Source organism: Schistocerca gregaria, chromosome 4 (genome assembly GCF_023897955.1).
Source record: "Schistocerca gregaria isolate iqSchGreg1 chromosome 4, iqSchGreg1.2, whole genome shotgun sequence".
NCBI lineage: Eukaryota > Metazoa > Arthropoda > Insecta > Orthoptera > Acrididae > Schistocerca > Schistocerca gregaria.
This window is the reverse complement of record NC_064923.1, coordinates 308,779,948-308,798,014: the sequence shown is the minus strand read 5'-3', so window position 1 is coordinate 308,798,014 and position 18,067 is coordinate 308,779,948. Positions and strand designations below refer to the sequence as shown.

The 18,067-nt window shown below is 39.2% G+C and overlaps 1 protein-coding gene across 3 annotated transcripts in view; it reads left to right on the top strand.

Annotated features, from left to right (window-relative positions):
- Positions 1–5,057, top strand: part of LOC126267000 (uncharacterized protein ZK1073.1) — a 556,825-nt gene extending 551,768 nt beyond the window's left edge. For all 3 annotated transcript variants that reach the window (XM_049971758.1, XM_049971759.1, XM_049971760.1), the window contains exon 9: positions 3,136–5,057. In XM_049971758.1, the coding sequence (XP_049827715.1) occupies positions 3,136–3,369 (234 nt within the window). In that variant the 3' untranslated portion in view covers positions 3,370–5,057. The remainder of the gene's footprint in view (positions 1–3,135) is intronic.
- The last annotated feature ends 13,010 nt before the right edge of the window (positions 5,058–18,067 follow it).

Sequence of the window (18,067 nt, the reverse complement as noted above, 5' to 3'; positions counted from 1 at the left end):
AGTAATCAATCAGTACTGCAGAGTCCACTTGTAGAGTCAGTTGGATAGCAGCAAACTGAAGCAGAGGTATCTGTTGGATGGACTTTTATTTGGCTTGCTACAGGCTTTCAAGTGACTGGCCTGTGGTAGTAACTGTGATCCCACCATAGGTGCCCTCATGGTATGTGTGTGACAACTCATTGGTATCGTTCATTTGTACACGTTATGGGATTACTAAAGCTATCACACAATGCCATTTCATTAATTGTAGAAAAGGCAGCCACTATAGAAATAGTACACAGCTCTCTGCATCATGTTTCTACAGACATCCAAAGACCAGTGTACTGATCTTTTAATTGACTCCAAAGAGTGTTGTGGCTGATAGTTTCTAGTGGCTTTATAAATGTTGTAAAACAGAGAGTACTTTGAAGGTGAATAAATGTATGTTGCTTGTATTTCTGTTTTGTGATACTATTCACTGAACTATTTAGACCCAACTTGTTCATTTGATAACAGCATTGATAAACTGGCCCTGCAGTTAGTGACTCTGTGACTATCTATTGAAAAACATATGTAATGTCAGCGTAAAGTAGGGGGTTTCAATCGCAAATGAAAAAAATCATTTGATATTTCAGGACACCCACCGAAGAAGCCTTGTAATTAAGGTGAATCACATGAATCACACCTGGGTGGGAAAAAAAGCTAACATGCCACATTGAAAAGGTGTTTTTCTTTTGAACCACTGTAATTTATATACAGATGAGGCAAAAATGGCCAGCACAAGAATCTTGTTAAGGACAGTCTTGTTTGTATGTTTGTCAAATGCTCAACATCTCAGCTATCTATATATTGAGTGATTGCCTTTACTCCTTTTCACTTCTACCAGCATTTTTATTCCAATTAGAGCTTTCTGATATTATCTAAATATTTAATATCACCAAAAGCTGATTAGCTCCATATTAATTATATTTTCTAAAGCCAGTGCAGGGAGAGATATGACAAGTGATAGACAAATTTGTGCTGACTGAACTAAATAAGTAACAATACAGAAAAATTTGCAAGTGACAATATAGCTGGAGACAGTAGAGTCACATTTTGTGACAGTAGGTAATTTTTTACATCTGTCATGTAGTATGTCATGTTGTGTTACAAGCATTTTGTTCATGAGAGTTCCTATTGTCTGCACAGTAGTGATCTTATTCGCCCAATGCTTACTGTCCTCTAAGCTGCCAGTCTTCTGTTCATTATCCATTATCTTATGAAGGAATAAAATATTAAAGATTCTGCATCAATTCATGGTAGAAGTTACATGTGTGTGTAAACTTCGGCAAGAAGATTGCCATCTTGATTGTTCAAACATTATATCAAGATTTATGGACTAAAGTAGAGGATACCAATAAATGTCTACACAGGCTCATGGTGAGACTTATCCCCATATTACAGTGCCTTAATAATTATTCTTAGACTGGATGATTATATGATTTTTCATTCAGATTTAAATTTTGTGGCATGGTTCATATTGCCAGTTAAAGGTGCAGTGATAAGAGAGCTTGTAGTTGGTGACAAGCTAAATTGTACTGTATAAAATGCATGTTTGACCATCAGCTGATTTTATTTTAAGCCTAAATATCAACCAGTTTCAGCCATACACCATCTTCATGAATAAGAGTTAAAATGTTTTAAGCTGTTCTTAATGAAGATGGTCCAAGACTGAAATCAGACAATACCTGAGATTAACGTAAAAGTGGCTGACAGTCAAACATGCATTTTACACATTACGTGATGGCACTTGATAGTCACCTTGCAAAAATGGTTAAATAGTACTGTTCCTGCAAACTATTCCAAAATTTTTTGCCACACCAACTGCTACCAGCACAATCAGACAATCACTGCATCATGCTTCGCTATATACCAGCCAATCAAAGAAGAGTTCATTTAAATGCACTTTAAAATAATATTCTTTAATCAGTAAATATAATTCAGCTTAAAGAATGCGGTTTCATTTTGAGGTTAACGATTTGCTTCTGGAAAAGTAGCCAAAGTTATTAAATTGTTTGGTAAAGTTTGAATGACTTTTCCATTTTATGGAAGAAGAGTTTCACATCCTCAATATGAATCACTTCCTGAACATCCCAAGAAACCATTTCTATCAACAGCTCTTTTCTTGCAAAAAAATTTCATCCCATGATATGTTGATGATTTGGTATGTTTACATTGCCTGTTTTTTCCATACTATTCATCTCTAGACTGAAACAGTGTCCACATATTTCTTCATATCTGCCTAAGGGCACACCACCTTCCATTACCTTTTGCAAATGTCAAATTTTTCTTTTATCAGCCTTAGCATATTTGTATTGTTTCTTTCTTTTACCAGCTTTAGCTTATTTGCATGGTTTCTTGGTGAGGTTGAATATACTGGAGAACTGAACCACAATGAATTTTCTCCTTTTATTTCTGGACAATAAAATAAGCATATAAGTTTTTAATCCAGACACTTATTCTCCTATGGAACTTCCATTACTGTACCATGTGTATTATTTAACTTTATGTTAAATGTTTTACTGCTGCAGTGCAACACACTGCAACCTGTGTTGTTCCCATTTCCTTAAATATTTCCCATTTTCTCACATCATTTGCATTGAATGTGCATTTGCAAATGAAAAAATCGTGTAGTACTTCAGAACATTCACTGAAGATGATTTGTAATTAAGACAAAACATGTCAGGGTGCACCAGATAAATAAAGAACTTAATATCCAGGATTTTTGTTTTGAACGACTGTAATTCAAAGACTGTTGATGTTTCTGAGCTTCTGGACAGTTTCCTTCAGATCTAACAAAACACACATATACATAAATGTAATCATTGTCCTACTTGTCTGCAATGTCGTGGCATGCAGCCTGACTGGGATACAAAAAAAAGGACACTGTTCAAAAGCTTAGCAACTTTTTCAATCTCATTTATGTGCCTGTTAACTGTTTATTGCCTCAACTACATAACCCCTTATATTATTTGTGTAACTTTTGTTCTATTTTATCCAGAAAAGTATACAAAAACAGTTCTCAAAGCAGAAAAAATAAATTGAATGATGTTTGTTATTCTCTCCTGTCGTAGATACTTCATTTAATTCAGCACTAACATTATTCTGTTGTTACAGCCTCACAAAGTAGCACAGAGCATCTTGCTGTTTTGCAAAGGTCAAGGATTACTGACTTCTGTTACTCTGCCTGGGGTTGAAAGGCAGCGAGCATTTTCTGGAGGATCATTTGATGGGGAAGGGCGTCCAAGGAGACTTTCAAGAGGAATGAGCATGGAGGAGTATGACAAACCAAACATTCGGCGTCTGTCAATTACCATTAGCAATGATACAATGCCGAACAAGCACAACTAAATACTTCTCTGCATGTAAGATGCTGAAAGTATTTAAAAATGCCCCATACAAGCTGCCATCAAGTTTAAAATTGGAAGGAGTTTTTTTTGTATCTGAAAATGAAATAATAGAGGATGGAAAATATATTTCTACTATGGTTTCAAATCACATCACACCAGTTAAATTTCTTTAGTGAAATCTGTGTTTTCAATGTGTTGGTGGCAAGACATTTCAATGGGGAAAATGCATCACTTTGCCTTGAATGTGTAGCTATGACTGGTGCAATGCTATGTCATTTGTTTCTTAATTTCTGAGAGCAAGCACTGACATAAAAATAGAGGTACCTGGTGTGTATTTAGGTAAACTAACTGTTTATCTGTATAAATAGTATTTTCATAAGATGTTTTTTTTCTTTTTTAAACTGTAGCTGTAAGGAAGTTTTAGGAGACACAGAAAGACATATACAAGTATATAGATATACACAATAAAGCTAGATTTCATAATGTCACTTGGAACAGCAAACTGTATTATATCATTTACAACATTTCTGCGTATCTGCTATAATTTGAAACATCCATGTACTGAGACAATCAGATTGTTTGCTGAAAGCCAGGGTTATTGACAGATTTTTTAAAAAAACTGTGATTCAGTTTTCAGCACTCAAAAAAGGCATATTATTGATGGTGTCACCATTTGTTGCAGTGTTAAGCTGCAATAAATTAAAATGATGGACCAGTTTTACTCTTGATACACCAGAATAGATCCTTCCGCTTTATGTTTGTTTGACAATGTATCTGCTTATAAAAATGTGGGTATTATATATCGTAATTGCTTTTAGTTGTACTGTAGAGTACAAATCAAAATATAAGTATATTGGGTAACTTTTGTACAAGAAGTGTAAGCTAAGGCTGAAGGAATACTAAATACATTCTATCAGATATTATTGCAACTGTTTTGGTCCTTTATTGTAGAAATTTGCTTAAATGAGCTTGTTTCAGTTTTCATTAAATTATTTCTTTTTCATAAATTTCTACTCAAACCGATATTTCACATTCATTCTACACTTTTGTTTTATGTTCCACCTAAGGATAAAACAATTGTTTAAATTATGGTAAGGAAACTGAATCCTGAATTACCAATTTCGTTTCTCTGTAACAATGCAAATGAGCACAACAGTATTCCAAAATCTGAATAATGCATAAATGCCATTATTAGTAGGACTGATCATAAGTTTCATGATATTACGTTTTATAACAGTCTGTTAGAACTGGATTACTTTCTTCTCCTGTATTACTTTTCAGAAGCAGTAAAAGCTAATGCAACCTTATTGTATCATAATTGATTATTGTATTTTGTTGTACATTTGTAGTTCACAGACTTCAAAACGTGTGAAAAAAAGTTTCAGAGTACAAATGTAACTCAAGCTAGTATTTATAATGCCAAATGTAACACAACATTAATTAGACTGTGCCAAGAAACCTCGTTGAAAGACGCCCATGCAACTGTGAACTGCAAGTGTCATAGTAAATTAATCCGTTCTGTATATGTCAACGGCAATAAATATAGAAAACATTTTACAAGATGTAAAACCTGTGTTATATAACAGGTAGATAATACTGAGGTCAAACTTTAGTGTGGTATGTTTCTGTAAATAGAGATACTTCAACAATGAACCAAAGAATATGGAAATAAATTTTATTGAAACAAAAGTGTTCTCATATTTTTTACTGTGCGTTGTATTGGAGTTATGTCTTAAGCATATCTTTTGAGTTTATGTGATTGTAATGGGTGCATATATAGTGTGGTATCCTGTTTGGGTTGTGTGATGATGAGTGAAGGGAGAGAATGAAACCCAGTGCTGGCACATGGCCTACAATTGTCAAATAGCAAGAGAACTGCTGTGCTTCATGACCCCATCCAATGGGTGGATCACCATAAACAGTATCACATGCTCTCATTCCTTAAAACACTGTGGAAAAGTTGGAAATTTAATCCAAGGCATTCGAAGGAATTGTGTTGATGATAATTTTTTCCACTACCATGATTTGAACCAACTACCCCAGAATTGAGTCCTATTGCTGAGGAATACATTAGGGACTTCTGTTAGAGAGATGGAGTGTTGGTAATGTAAGAAATGATACTACACACAGATAGTGAGATGGGCTCAACAATAGTCTTTGAAGACCATAGAGATATTTAGCCTAATCCCTGGAAGTGGAGAGGATGATGATAATTTGTGCTCCAAAAAAGAATGTACAAGACATTAGGCAATTAGATGATTTTATGTGGCAAGGTGAAAAAAAGCATAAATAAATAGTATTTCCTGAATGGAAGTGCAGATTTAGTGATTTAAATATGAATGTTAGTATTTTACCATTTATTTGTTTATTATTTTGTTTCATCTATTCAATAAAAGTCCTTCTGTTACACTATGAAACATACTGAACATAATGTTTTAAAATTCTGGAAAGAGTAAAAGTAACAACTCACCATTTACAAGGTGCCTCAAACATTTTTGGTTGAATTGAAACAGGTGATAGATGATCCACAACTGACTGTATTGAGATAGGAAGCCAATAGACAGAAATGCATATTTTGTGAGTTACGGACATACACAGCGTACACCACATAGCAACACCATAGCTCACAGTAATTGTTCAAAGCAATGACCATCAGTCTCAACACATGTATATCAAAGGTGCATGCAGTTCTGCTGCACTCTCACAAAGATCCTGGGTGTCTGTTGTACACTGGAAAAGGCAGTGTGTGATAAACAACATACATTCCTGACCACCAAACAGACATACTTAGTTCATAGCATGTGTGTTCAGTTAGGACCACATGCATCTCATCAGTGCATTAACCTTTGCCAGACGTGCACCACTATTCCTGATGTCAGTTGGCCATTACATTAGACAACTAGTGATGTGTCAATGGTGAGGTGTGTTACTATGTACAATGCTTGATGTGTACTCAAAGATGGAGCGTTACTCATCATGAGAGCTAGCAGACATACATTTAATGTGTGGTGCAGCAAGTGTAGTGCCCGTAAAGCACCATGAATGGATAGAGAATGCTTCCCAACAGGCATCATCCTAATTCAAAGAAGTTTGTCTCTTATGAGAGATGGGATCATTTCAACCAACAAGAGCAGGGCAAGGTTCCCTCCAAAGATATGTATTAACTCCAGACTTTGAGGACGTGATGTTAGATCATGTGGCCGACAACCCAGTAGTAAGGACCTGTCAACTTTCCTGTGAAATGCACACTTTGAAGGAGATAGTGTGGAGAGTACTGGTGAAACAGGAATTACACCCCTGTCATAAAGAACAGATTTTGAGCCCCGCATTCACTTCTCTCAATGGATCACCCACTGCAGTGCTGTAATGCCAAACTTGGTACAGTTTTTATTGCTCATGGATGAGGCCTCATTCACCAATGATGGTGCCGCAAAACTGGAACAGCCTTATCTGTAGTGAGGACAATGACCTCCCCACCCACATTAGTGGCCACTAGAAACGACTCTGTCGACGTATTTGGGGGGCGGGGCATTGTCCAAGATCACCTAATAGAGCCTTATTTGCTGCATCCTGATTTCAGTGGTCCATGTTACCAGGTGTTCCCACAAGATGTGCTGCAAACAGTTCTTGCAGACTGTACCCCTTGTTGCCTGTGAAGGGTGTGTACCAGCCCATTTCACTGTTAATGTCCACATGCACCTGATCAACACATTCCTTCATCATTTGGCTGGAAGGGGAGGTCCTGTTCTATGGCTAGCAAAATTACTGGATCTAACACCTCTGGACCTTTTCTTCTGGGATTATGTCAAGATGCTGGTGTATGAAACTCACATATAAATGGACGACGACCTTGCTAGTGTCGAAGCTGCCTGTCTCTTGGTACAACAGACACCAGCGATCTCTGTGAGACTGCAGCAGAACTGGATGTGTCATTGCAATACATGCATTGAGATTAGGGTTGCCGCTTTAAACAGTTACTGTAAGCTATGCTATTGTAAAGCAGTGTATGCTGTATGTGTCCATAACAAAATAAATCTGCAGTTCTGATCATGTGTTCCATATCTCAGTATAACTGGTTGTGGACCCACTATCACCTTTCCCAATTTGGGAAGTAGGAGGAAGGTATGGAGGTAAGGGAAGCTGATGGCAGCAAATTCACAGGGCAGGAATGGTGAACTCACTCTACTGCAGAAGGCAGAGTTGTGTGTCATGCAGAATGACATGGAGAAATGGGAGGGGGAGATATAACAAGGAAGAGGGAGGCTGCACAGAGGAGGGTGTGAGTGCAGAATGAGTGAAGTGGGAGCCATGGGGAAAGGAGTGGATTTGTGAGACAGAGGCTAAGAGATACTGAGGACAAGAGGATTACAAGATTGAAGGATGTATTGTAACGACAATTAATCTCTACATCATTTAGAGAAGGTGATGTTGGGGAGCAAGATCCAGGTTGTGGGGGTTGTGACGCAGCTGTTGAACCTGAACACTTTGTATTCAGAACTGTGTCCTGCCACTGGGTGGTCAATCTGCTCTTTGCCATCCATCTAAGTGGACTCCCAGTTGGTGTCTGTGCCCACATAAAATGTTGTGCAGAATTTAATTCTTACAGGGTTAAATACAGTTTAACTTACAAAAGTGGTATTTCACTTGTGTTATAACAATTCTTGCTCCATATTATATACTTTTAAAGCAACTGGTTTTTCCTTTCATCTTCAACAGAGGTTGTAGTCAAAGAAAGAGAAGCTTGATTTCCCTTTCAACATTTCTTTTGTTCATTTTGTAGAAGTCCACTTTTCATGTAATTGCATTTGAGTATTCTGCACTTCACTTTTAACTATGTGAAGCATCTACAAGTTGATTTCATACAAGTTATACTGTACATCAATACCTACATACATACTCTACAAGCCACCATACGGTGCATGGTGGAGGATACCTCGTAGCACTACTAGTGGCAAGGCGTTGCAACATTACCCTGTTTAACTGTACTAATATGACTCAGGTAGCTGAGCCTCCATCAAATCTGGTTGAAAAGTGGTTTTCAAAAGTAGGCTCTTTCAAGTGATATGGTATACACAGTCCCAACACTTTAACTGGACTTTGATGTTAAATAACCCATTGTTTATGACCACACTGAGTCTCATGTGTCATAATTTATGGTCAGATAAATGATTAGTCATATAACTACACTCTGTGGATGTCCTATAAAATGATAACGTGTGATTTGCACTAACTCATCTTTGTACACTGTACAGTAATTTTGGGCACAGATCTTGCTCACGCCATAACTTTCCACAGACTGACAAATATGGCTTCTGAAATATTTGTTGTATGTTTGCAATAATTAAAATGACATTCAGCTATTTTTGATTGCTGTACTTTCATTATTTACAATCAAAGATTGCCATTTCTGAATAACTAAATAGTGGAATAAGATTTATTTGACTGGGGACTTTTAGATAAAACTACAATTTCTATTGAATTATGCTAGCCAATTTGCCAAAATATAGGATTCTATTTCAGTAGCAATGTTTATCCATGACTGCTACTTTCTTTGAAATGAAATGAGTTCAGAAGTTATTACCACGTTTTCAACATTAGTTGTATAACTGCTTAACTTTATTATACCTATTTTTGATTTAATTTATCAGGAAATTAGCTAGTGGGTATGTGTATGCATATGAACAGTGATAACCACATTTCATATCACCTGTATTTTGTAATTAATACAAGTCCGAACATTATCACCTTCTGCTCTTGAAAGGTCATTGTAATTTCCTCTGAAAGATTTTACAAGTTATTGTAAAATTAATTAATTAAACAAATATCATGGATAATAAGGTTTGTTGGCTAGGTCCTGAGTTAGTATTAATTTTTTGGGGGGAGGGTGGGGTTGGAGGGGGGGGGCAAAGAAGCCACCTGCTTTGTTACAACTTGTTTGGCAAACAAACATGTAAAATAATAATTTATGTATTTGTGTAACAGAACATTTGTGGCATGCGCATGAGAGGATTTTTTTTATGCCAGAGGAACCCACAATGAAGAATTATGTGTCTTATTCAGAGAATGAAACTCATATATTTTAATTACAGTTGGGTCTTAAGGCTAGAAAGATTAAAATGTTTACATGGCATTAGCGAGCTACAGGAGTAACCATGGTCCTGTCCTGGAATTCACTCATTAATGGTAATAACAACCATATATTGAACAGAAACTGACTGAAAACAGAACTGTATAGCAAAGCAATCTTAATTGCAACTGACATAGATTCCCTGGAGTAGGCTACATTGATGGTGATGGAATATTTATTGCCATAAAGAACATGATTGTCTAGCATTATTATTTCAGATTTTGAATGTTTAATTGTCTGGCTGAAAGTGAGCAACAAAAAGTAGGTCAAACGACATAATTTGATGCTTTTATAGAAAAATGCCTCAGGGGCTATAGTGTCAGAATGCCTCAGAGAAAACTTGGAGAACAATAGAGATAAATTCCCTAACCATATCATGATAACAGGATTAGGTGTCAGCTTGCAAGCTATAGATTGAGAGAGTTAGATTATTTAAATAGGTGTCAGATAAGAATTTGAGTGAGATTATTGGTACGAATATTGATAATCCCACAGGGCTGACAGGTAATTAGGATTGTGGAAAGGGCCAAAAGAGTTGCGGTCGGATTCATTCACAATTGTAATTTATTATCATTTAGTACACAAATACACTTTTGAAAAAATTAAATTTGCTTCACAGCTGAAGGCCTCTGAACAGATGTTTTAGAATAAGTTCAATTTTGAAAAGACATGACACACAGTTAAATCTACGAATAAGATAAATTGTATACGTATATGAGTTCAGCATGCGGGGCAGCTGAAGGCCACTAAATTAAATCTTCAAAATTCCAAATATACTATGATAATTACTGAAGGCAGAAGACCGCAATGTTTTAAGAAGCTAACAGGGCAGATGGCCCACAAGGTGCTCAGAAAGAGATAAACAAATGCAATAAGATGGCCGAAGGCTGCAAGGTAAATTCTCCAAATTAAGATAATAAAAGTAAAATAATACATTAAATTTAAAAATTTTCTTTTGCAACCCCAACGTCGGAAGGTCCACAATAACTTGTAAAATCTTTCAGAGGAATTTACAATGACCTTTCAAGAGCAGAAGGTGATAATGTTCGGACTTGAAGGAAACTCTGAGAATATGTTACCGTGGCTGAAGGCCCACAACTAACCTTGCCAAATTAAAAATGTAAAATACAGTTAAATTACAACAACATTAACACTGCCAAAAGGATAATTAAGAAACGGCACTCAGGAGTCTCCAGTGGATCGGTCTGCTCTCGTTAACTTACGTGAGACAGGTGGTAAGCCCAACTACACCTGGTTCATTGAAACCCAAACAGGGGCAGTCATGGATTGACCGACCAACCGCATGCTTGCCAGGACAGAGTACATGAGAATTCAAGGCCCCCCCAAAAAATTACAAGTATCACTAACCTCAACAAAGAAGTACGTGAACTGAGCTGCCAAAACTACATACCATGTTGGGCAGCAACAACAGGTGAGGAAAGGACACTGCCTAAAAACTACGTTGGCAGCAGGGCAGGTTACCAGAACACTGATGGCCACAAGGCAGAAAATTCCATTGGTTCACTTAACTACAAAACAAGATAATACGGTTAACTTACCCAAAACGAACACTGCCTGAATTTATGTCAGTGGCCAGGACAGGTAACCAGAACACTAACGGTCACAAGGCAGAAAATACCGCTGGTGCACTTGACTATGGGTAAATTAATTTGATCAATCCCACCTGACAGCGGCTATCTCGAACACTTCACTTGTTGTTGCTCACAGCAAAACCTCCACTACAGTAATGCCGGAACCAACAATGGAATGCTCAAAACCACTCAACCTTCACAATGCTCGTACTGATCGGACAGCTCCAGACAGACTCTGACACTGCGCAGAGACCGCCAGCATGGAGATATTCTCGAATGAACCGACCGACCAACAATCCACCGAAAGTCAGGCCTGGTTTAAGTGATGCGTGGCGGCAATGGTCGGGTGGGCAATGTCCATACAGGGCTCACTGCTGCTGCTGCAGCCGGTGACTGGCTGGCCCAGGCTGCACCCCAGATGTGTTGCAACTGGCTGCCAGGGCCCAACTCATGACCTGAATTGCTGCTGTGAACTCTCCTCCTCACACGTTCTGACTGACTCCTCTCAGAATGCGGACAACATCTAAAATCATCGTCAGTGGAACTAACACCAACTACAAACACTTGCACGAAGACCTGAAAGATGCAGCAGCAACTAAGGATGCTCAAAGACAAATCGGGAGTTGATGCACACACACACACAGCTGACTCATGAACAATCAACGAGCCAAAACTCGTCGTCCAGTAGGACGACTGACCGACGACCCACCAAGACCACGGCCCGGCTCAAGTGATGTGTGGTGGCAGTGGTTGGGTGACCATGTTGGCGCAGACCTCACTGCTCCAACCATTCTGCACTAGTGCCTCATTGCAACTCCCCAACTAGCAGGTCCGGACTGCGCTCCACACGTTCCAACTGATTGGCACACCCGAACACCCAACACGAATTGGCTTACTACAGACAATGACTGGGAAGTAATAGCAGTCAAGCAAAGATACTACGAGAGGGGGTATTTTAATACACACTGCTAATGCCACTCACGGTCAGGTAAAGCAGCAACTCAGTGACAGTAGTAATTTAAATTAACGTAATGAGGTGGAAGTATGTTAAAAACAGAGTGTAAATTACATGAAGATGCGAACACAAGACATACATGGCTCAAATATTTTATCTGACAATTACCTAGGAGATGTTGTTAGAGAACAAACTTGTAAGGATAATTTCCTAGATCTCCTAGTTGCTAACAGACCTAAAATTTTGGATTCCGTGAGTGCAGAGGAGGTCTCGATGGCTATAAAGCTGTTATAGTAGCAACAACTACAGCTCTTAAAAGGAATGATAAAGAAGGTAGGAGAATATTTAGGCAAACTGTGTGAACATTCAACATTGAAAATTCATCTGTGAGTACAAAATGTGGAGTACCAGTGAATAAAATTCAGAAGTATTCTACATATACCAAGCATACTGTTAGTAACTGAAAGGTCTGCCAAGGTTAAATAGCCCTGTTAGGGGCTGCTGCTAAGAAATCAAACAGAGCTTCATCACAAATTATGCTAAGTCAGAACCTTCTTAAAGAACAAAACTCACCATGACCAGAATGAGTGCTAGGAGCAGCATTCAGTGAATCCAAAAGTAAAATTTAGCCCCATAATCTGGCAATTTGCTGTAATAGCTTTTATGTTAAGTAAAGTCAGTAAATTGATAAGTCATCTATACAGCTGGCAGTAACTGCATTTGTGTCTTCCTAAATTGTTTCACTGTGAAAAACTATTCTTGCTTTCTATTGTTAAACAAATCCCAAAATAACAGACATAGAGATGACAATATTACGAAAAGGATAGTTGCTACTCACCATATAGTGGGGATGCTCAGTCATAAATCTACATCTACATGATTACTCTGCAATTCACATTTAAGTGCTTGGCAGAGGGTTCACCGAACCACAATCATAATATCTCTCTACCATTCCACTCCCTAACAGCACGCAGGAAAAACGAACACCTACACCTTTCTGTTCGAGCTCTGATTTCTCGTATTTTATTTTGATGATCATTCCTACCTATGTAGGTTGGGCTCAACAAAATATTTTCGCATTCGGAAGAGAAAGTTGGTGACTGAAATTTCGTAAAAAGGTCTCGCCGCGATGGAAAACTTCTTTGCTTTAATGACTTCCATCCCAACTCGTGTATATATCTGCCACACTCTCTCCCCTATTACATTATAATACAAAATGAGCTGCCTTTTTTTTGCACCCTTTCGATGTCCTCTGTCAATCCCACCTGGTAAGGATCCCACACCGCGCAACAATATTCTAACGATGAACGAGTGTAGTGTAAGCTGTCTCTATAGTGGACTTGTTGCATCTTCTAAGTGTCCTGCCAATGAAATGCAACCTTTGGCCCACTTTTCCCGCAATATTATCTATGTGGTCTTTCCAACTGAAGTTGTTCGTAATTTTTACACCCAGGTACTTAGTTGAATTGACAGCCTTGAGAATTGTACTATTTATCGAGTAATCGAATTCCAACGGATTTCTTTTGGAACTCATGTGGATCACCTCATACTTTTCATTATTTAGCGTCAACTGCCACCTGCCACACCATACAGCAGTTTTTTCTAAATCGCTTTGCAACTGATACTGGTCTTCAGATGACCTTAGTAAATGGTACATTACAGCATCATCTGCGAACAACGTAACAGAACTGCTCAGATTGTCACCCAGGTCATTTATATAGATCAGGAACAGCAGAGGTCCCAGGATGCTTACCTGGGGAACACCTGATATCACTTCAGTTTTACTCGATGATTTGCCGTTTATTACTATGAACTGCAACCTTCCTGACAGGAAATCACGAATCCGGTCACACAACTGAGACGATACCCCATAGGCCAGCAGCTTGTGCGGAACGGTGTCAAAAACTTTCCGGAAATCTAGAAATATGGAATCAACTTGAGATCCCCTGTCGATAGCGGCCATTACGTCATGCGAATAAAGAGCCAGCTGCATTGTACAATAGGCAAATAGGCAACAAAAAAAGACTATCACAAAATAAGCAAATAGGCAACAAAAAAAGACTGTCACAAAATAAGCTTTCAGCCAACAACACCTTTACACACACACACAAACGCACACACACAAGCACACATGTGCACCCACAACTCACAAGCGACCACAGTCTCTGGCAGCTGAAGCCAAACTACAAGCAGTAGCAACAGTGCATGGTGGGAAAGGCAACTGGATGGGGGTATGGAGGAGGCTGAGGTGGGGAGGGAGAGGGATAGCATGACAGGGGTTGGGGAATGGTGAAGTGCTGCTGTGGAATATGCAACCACCCACAACTCACAAGCAACCACAGTCTCTGGCAGCTGAAGCCAAACTACAAGCAGTAGCAGCAGTGCATGGTGGGAAAGGCAACTGGATGGGGTTAAGGAGGAGGCTGAGGTGGGGAGGGAGAGGGATAGCATGGCAGGGGTTGGGGAATGGTGAAGTGCTGCTGTGGAATATGCAGGGATGAGGTGAAGAGAGGGTATGGCAGCGAGGTATAGTTGCGAAGTTAGACAGATGGTGAGGGAGATAGGTGGATTGCAGAAAAAGCAAAAAGTAAAAAGACTGGGTGTGTTGGTGGAATAGAGGGCTATGTAGTGCTGGTATGGGAACAAGGAAGGGGCTAGATGGGTGAGGACAATAACTAACAAAGATTGAGGACAGGAGGGTTACAGGAACATAGGATATATGGCAGGTAGTGTTCCCACTTGCGGAATCCAGGAAAGCTGGTATTTGTTACCTCATGGCTCATATCCCTGTAACAGACCCTGATGGAAGACCTGCCCATGCATCCTCCCACCACCACCTACTCCAGTCTGGTCACAAACATTATATCCCATCAAAGGCATAGCTACCTGTGAAACCAGTCATGTGATCTACAAGCTAAGCTGCAACCACCGTACTGTATTATATGTGGGCATGACAACCAACAAGCTGTCTGTCTGCATGAGTGGCCACCAACAATCTGTGACCAAGAAACAACTGGACCACACTGTAGCTGAGCACACTATCCATAACAACATTACTCATTTCAATGACTCCTGCCATATGGATCCTTTCCACCAGCACCAGCTTTCCTGAATTCTACAGGTGGAAATTCTCCATGCAATATATCCTACGCTCCCATAACCCTCCTGGCCTCAACTTTTGTTAGTCATTTTTCTCACCCCTCTAGCCCCTTCCCTGTTCCCATTCCAGCACTACACAGCTCTCTATTCCACCAGTGCACCTAGTCTTTCTACTTCTCTCCTTTTCCACTACTTCCTCCACTGCCCACTGTCTAACATCCCGACTGCACCTAGATGCCCTACTCCCTCTCCACCTCACCCCTACTACACGCTCCCCAGCAGCACTTCACGATCCCCCATCTCCACCCTGATATCTCTCCTCCTCCCCATCCAGACTCCTCCTTACCACCATCCAGCTGCCTTTCCCATCATTTACAGATGCTGCTGCTACTCATAGTCCGGCTTCAGCTGCCAGAGATGGTGGTCATGTATGTGTAAGTTGCATTTGCATGAGTGCACGCACCTGCCCTTGTGTGTGTGTGTGTGTGTGTGTGTGTGTGTGTGTGTGTGTGAGTGTGTGTGTGTGTGTTGTCTGTTTTTGAGAAAGGCCTTGCTGGCTGAAAATTTATTTTGTGACAGTTTTTTTTTTGTTGCCTGTCTGTGACTCAGCATCTCCACTATATGGTGAGTAGCAACTAACCTTTTCATAATATTGTTACATTACATCCCCTATTTTCCAAAGTTTGATTTTGCCTGATGACTTTTCTTCCATCCTAACCCAGTGCTGTTTTCCTTTCTTACCATTTTCTAATGCAGTACTATACTCAATATCCATCCTTCCTTTTCTTATTTCATGTGTTTGTTTTGTTGCCTTACAAACTAAACTGCAGACTCTACTTAAGAGCCACCCTGTATCAGCCATCTTACCTGCACACAACAAACAGCTACAAAACCACACTGATTGTTGGTGCAGCATCTTATGTCCCACATTACTCACCAATATCATTACCCTATACCTTCAAATTGATCACTCTTCCTGTATCACTCTCCCATAGTTTTGTGTGTTATTTCCCACACCTTACTGATGCCACATTTTCTTGTATCTCATCCTACCAACCCTTCCCCCACCACACTGCTTCTCCTTTCTGTCCCAGTTTGCACCTCCTAATTTCACCTCATCCATTCACATCTGGCATTTCCTTCTTCACACTTATCCATCCTCAGACATGCAACCCAAGTAAAATATTTTTTTGTTTATATCTTTTCTTTGATCTCATTGTGACTTCACACCAATTTTAGAGGATTTTCGTCTTTCACTACCATCTCTCCTTCTCCCAGTCCCTACAGAGGAAACATTTTTTTGTCACCAACTCTACCTGTTAGCCTCAACCAAAGCCAATGTTGAACCCTGCCTGACTCAGTTCATTCCTCCATTCAACCATGATACACCCATACTGCCCCCAAATCACCCTTGTTAACTCTTCAGAATTTCTTAACCTCAAACCTTGTTCCACCATCATTCCTCAAATCCCACAACATACAAACTAACCTTACATCCACGGAAAAAATTGCAGTCCATGACCTAAAAACTGATCCCAGCCTTAAAATCCTATGTGTGGAAAAAGGCCCCACCACTGTTGTTTAGAACTGCAAGGATTATCTGGCAGAAGGACTCCACCAGCTGTCAGATACGTCAACCTACAAACCTTTCCACACTGACACCATTCCAGAAATCCCACAGGATCTACAGTCTTTACTCAAGTCTTTAGGCCCATCCCAGGACCTCTCCTATAAATCCAACAACCTCCTTCCTAACTGCTATGACCAACTATGTCCTCACTCACAGTCACTTCTCCTTTGAAGACATTATCTAGAAACAAATCCAGGGTCCGACTGTGGGCAACCCACATTTCATCATCCTACCCAACCTATTTGTGGGCCATTTAGAGGAATCCTTCCTAAACACCCAGAATCCTAAGCCCATCACCTGGTTCAGTTTCACTGATGATGCCTTTGCGATCTGGATTGAGGGTGAGGACAGCCTATTAACATTCCTCCAGAACATCAACACCTTCTCCCCCAATTCATTTCATCTGGTCCTACTCAGCCCAGCATTTCATCTTCCTAGATGTTGAACTCCACCTCAAATATGGCTGCACCAGTATCTCTGTCCATATCAAACCTACTCTGTTTCATTTGAACAGACGAGGCTCTTCAGCTTTAAGTAAAATGTATATGGATGTCTGCAAAATCATAAACGAGGGAAAGTAATATATCCTGATCTGGGTAGTAAAGTATGTAAACAGAAAATTGTTCACTTTCTGCACCTAAGACATCACAAAGTAGCAAAAAGGCAGTTTTTCAGGAGGAACATCCTGAAGAAACAAAAAGCAAAACAGGTGTCAAAATGTTACATCAAAACATTCTGTATCTAATCAAAAAGTTCATACAATAACAGCAAGCTCTAAGTGAGGAAAATGCAGATGTAGTCATTCTTACAGAACATGGATTGTCTAATACTTTAATTACAATGACTAAATTTGACAACTATATTCTGAGTAGTAATTTCTGTCAAACAGAACATAAAAGTGGGGGAGTTGCAATATATTGCAAAGATCATCTATATGTCACAAAACTGGATTTTATCACAGAACTTAGTGTGGAAATTACCTTTTAAATTTCAGCAATAAGGTTGTTGGTAGACAAAATGCCCCTGGTTGTAATAGGTCTGTACAGATCTCCTAGTGATATTGTGGACAATTTCTTACAAAGCATGGAAAAAATGATATAAATTATATGTAATAAGTATAAGAACATAGGTATTGTTATAGCTGGTGATTTTAATATAGATTCCTTAAAGTGTACTAAAGATTATGAAAAATAAATGATATTCTGTGTAGCTATAATTTGTCAGACAGAGTTAATGGGCCAGCCAGACTAACTAAAGACTCCTATAGCTGTATAGATCACTTTTACACCAACTTAG